The sequence below is a fragment of the Oryza brachyantha genome, chromosome 7 (genome assembly GCF_000231095.2).
Source record: "Oryza brachyantha chromosome 7, ObraRS2, whole genome shotgun sequence".
Taxonomy (NCBI): domain Eukaryota; kingdom Viridiplantae; phylum Streptophyta; class Magnoliopsida; order Poales; family Poaceae; genus Oryza; species Oryza brachyantha.
Genome location: NC_023169.2, coordinates 825,880 through 829,939, shown reverse-complemented (window position 1 = coordinate 829,939; position 4,060 = coordinate 825,880). Strand labels below are relative to the sequence as shown.

General features: G+C 41.2%; 1 protein-coding gene across 1 annotated transcript; it reads right to left on the bottom strand.

Annotated features, from left to right (window-relative positions):
• Positions 1-3,015: 3,015 nt before the first annotated feature.
• Positions 3,016-3,827, bottom strand: LOC102700162 (pathogenesis-related protein 1-like). The gene has a single exon (XM_040525984.1). It carries the CDS (start codon positions 3,788-3,790, stop codon positions 3,245-3,247), a length of 546 nt encoding a protein of 181 aa, XP_040381918.1. The 5' UTR covers positions 3,791-3,827; the 3' UTR covers positions 3,016-3,244.
• Between the last annotated feature and the right edge of the window lie 233 nt (positions 3,828-4,060).

Here is a 4,060-nt window from a genome sequence, read left to right as displayed (position 1 = left end):
CATAAGTGGAACTTTCACATATTTTTCTTCTGTAGAAAAACACAACGTTTAATAGTATGAAAAACTACGTCAGCCATGATCCATAATAAATAATGAGAAAAATACTCCGGTGTAATGTCATTTGCTTTCGTTGGTATTAAGATTTCAGATAGAATCAACTTGTGATGCCTAAATTTACTTTCCAAGGTATATATTAATGTCGAGTGATCATAAGTTGGATCTAAAGAAGTATAATAAGTCCATCCATTATAATCGTAAAATTTATTCTAGGCCCTTTACTGTTTATTTAGTTGGGTCGGGCCCTGAGAGGCTGAGACCAGTAGGAGGAGGAAGGAAGGCTTTCACTGACTTGGCATAAATATGGCCCAAGAAGGTCCTTCAAATGGGCCTCTTTTCAGCCCATCTACGAAACGCATGAACACGTGGATGAGCCGGCCCAAAAAATTTAAGCCCGTACATACGAGGCCCAGTTTGGGAATTTCCCCGTCTCATCGGCCCATCCAGGTCGGCCCAGGCGTCCCTCATGCTGCGAGAGTTGCACCACTGAGTCACTGACAGCGGGACCCGCCGCTCAAAGCCAATCTGGAGGCCCACTCGCAGTGACAGACACACCTGCTCTCGGAAACAAGCACGGAAGCGAGCGATCCCCAAATAATGCAGAGGAACCGGAACTACTACCCTCGAGGCAACATGGACGGGGAGAGCCCCTACTAATTATAATTAAGATGCTACTAGCTAGCTATTCATAGTTTACATATATTGCCTTTTCTAAAATAATCCATATAACCATACGTATTTATAGCATAACTCCATATAACCATACGTGTTTATAACATAAGGGTTTATAGTTATGCTATAAACACGTATGATTATATGGATTATTTATATAAATACCCTATCTATTTTTATATTTGACGCAGTTGACTTTTAAATCTATGTTTATCTGTTCATCTTATTAAAAGTTTGTGTAGAAATTAATATGTAAAATTATAACTCATGTGCTGTTGACCATTGCTCGAGACCATGGTTCCAAGCTACCATGCAAAATCTCGTCAGTGACGGTTTTGTAACTGCCACCACCAGTGATAGCTTTGAAGCCGACAGTAAAATGCTATACATACGATCTTTTCTTTCCATCTTGGTACGATGAAACGTAACGGCGCGGGAGACAGAATAGAAACACCATGGCGCTCATGGGTCCTGACTCCTGAGGCCCATACTATCAGTCAAACATATGAATTCATTTACAAAAGCTGAAGATTTGCTACCGCTAGATCAAGCTTCCTACACATGACCTATAACACATTCCACCTAGCTAGCCAGGACTAAAAACATCAGATCGACCGTAAAAACTGTAATAAACAGAAAACGGCAGAAGTTATATTCAGCGCCAATTTAAATTTCCCAATGGACAATTTTCGGACCCTCGGGTGTGGTGAAACGCTTCATCATAAACCAGTTTGTAAAATAAGTATAATCCTTGTATCTGGCACGTGACATCTGGCACGTGACACTGTTAGATTATCTATTAAGTTAATTTGTTTATCAGATGGATTGCCATATTATACCTTCCTTTGCTTTTTTTTTTGTTTTATGGATGTCCATACCTAATACACTCTCTAGTCCATTAAGCTAATTAACTATGGGCGTGACATTTGTTAATCTTCCTTCTTTTTTCAGTCGGATGATGCAAGAGGTTGAAATTGTGAAATAATGAGTCGGATGGAGACGGTAGACAAACACGTTTTCGTTTGGAACCTGTGGTTAATTAGCAGGTACTTCCTCCTTTTATTTTTACGTTGGTTAGTTCAAAATTGAACTAACCAACGTCTAATATTTAAATATGGAGAGAGCAATTAATAAGATCCGTATGTATGCTACTCCGATAGCAAGTGACGTATGTATATATGAATTGGAAAATATTATGGTCACAGAGATAGTACCTTCAACACGACCTCATCGACTCTATTTTATCCGCTTCATTAATTTTGATTGGTAACTTATTTTCCACAAATCAATTCTAACACCCTCTAACTAGTTGAGACATCATATCATGTCGAAAATCACCAAATTGCCGGAAAAAGTTTCTTTATCTCTTAAAAGGATACCCCCTGTTCAACCAGATAGTTATAAAAATATTATTAAAATATTTGCATAGATCAATACATAATATCACTCCAACAAACAAGTTTAAATCCATTGTGTACAAGCCGAAACAAAAAACAAATTAACCTCTAAATAGCTTTACTAGTTATATTTCAAGGGATATATTAATATCAAGGATATATAGTAAATTAGTAGTGAGTACTCCAATATTTTACCCCCTCGACCATAAAAGCATTTTTTAAGGTTTTCATTTTCACGGGCTGAAAACCTGGCCCAATGAAGATATTGTTTAGATGTGTCTCATTATCGGGCCATCTACATGTGTAGGCTTAAATCTTGGCTAATGCATACGTGTGAGCTCTAATTAAGGATTTCTTCGAATCATAGGAATTTTACAGAAATTTCAGAGGAAACAGTTCAATTTTTCAAAGTTCATGTAAAATTTCTCCAAACCAAAAGAGGGCCTAAATGGACAATGACTGTCCAATTCAAATGATCCACTGACTGGCAATATCTTATCTCATTGCTCAACACACGTCAGTCCAGTCCCTTATATACGTGAAAACAAATACTACATAATAAAAATAGAGTGCCAGCCTACGTTCACGAGAATAAGAATGAAAATAAGGGCACAAGTATTCTACAACATTTCACGTCTTTACTCATCTCTACTACTTAAAACTTAAAGTGAAGTCTTACATTATCCTTCTCACCCACGTTCACGCAAAAAACATTCCTTCCACAAAAACTAGAAAATAATTAGGTTGTTTCTTTAAAAAGACATTTATTTTCTCTACGAACATGTGCACTTGTATTGTCCATCATCGATCAGTTATATAAGTCTGTCGCAATGCACGAGTATGTTACTATATTATGGAATAAAAAGAGGGAATATATTCGGTGGTCCACTAATATAATAGAGATGTTAGTATTTTCCAACAAATATAATCCTAGCAAATTTAATTGACATACACATCCATCCAGCGAAATTTTCTCATTTATTTCCTTCTTTATACGGAATACGTACGAACAACGTAGATCGATCATCGATCATGGCTTATTCCATAAACTATATATGCGTGTGTGCTCACACACACATATATATATAGACACACAGGGCTGCGTTAATTTGAATTAATTAAGCAGAGAGTGTTAAGGCACGCTCGAAGGGGCGCTCTCCCTGGACGTTGCCCGCGGGGTTGTAGTTGCAGGTGATGAAGACGCCGGCGTCGTTGTCGCAGACGACGCGGGCGCAGCCAATCGCCGTAGAGTCGCGCCACACCACCTGCGTGTAGTGCAGGCACGAGTCCCACGACCCCAGGCAACTGTTGCTGTCATAGTCGTACAGCTCCTTCTCCCCCACCCACGAGTTCACCGCGTCCGCCGCCGTCCACTCGCCGCCAGGCCCGCCGAACAGGTTCTCGCCATACCCGGCCTTCTCCCAGCTCCCCGAGTGGATCAGCGCGCAGTCGCCGGCGCGCTCCGCCGCGTAGCTCTCCGCGTACGCCGCCACGGCCTCGTCCCAGACCACGTCGCCCAAGCCCTCCACGCTGCGCGCCACGTTGTGGAGCTCAACGAAGTCCTGCGGTGAGTTCTGCGCCATCGACGACGTCGCCGCGGCTAGCACCGCCGCCACCAGCATGGCAATGGCGCCCGCTGCTCCCATCTTTGGTGCCTCCATCATCTACGACACTATGTATGTTAAAGCTACAGGCTATAGCTTAATTCAATGGTGCAATAATATTAGTCTCGCGAGCTAGGCATTTATAGTCAGATGATCAGCTCGACCCCAAGATGTCAGGATCATCAGTACAATCAATCAAACAATTTTTATGGCAAGTGGTCATGTTTCTTGGAATGACACAGTTGCATTATACAAACCACTCTCTTGTTTATTAGTACTAATTAATGAGAGGCCACTGGTAGCTACTCTGCGCCCCGTTCTTTATCTCAG

What these genes read in the sequence shown, in the direction of transcription:
- LOC102700162 (XM_040525984.1), bottom strand. Translation starts at nt 3,790, where the DNA reads ATGATGGAGGCACCAAAGATGGGAGCAGCGGGCGCCATTGCCATGCTG.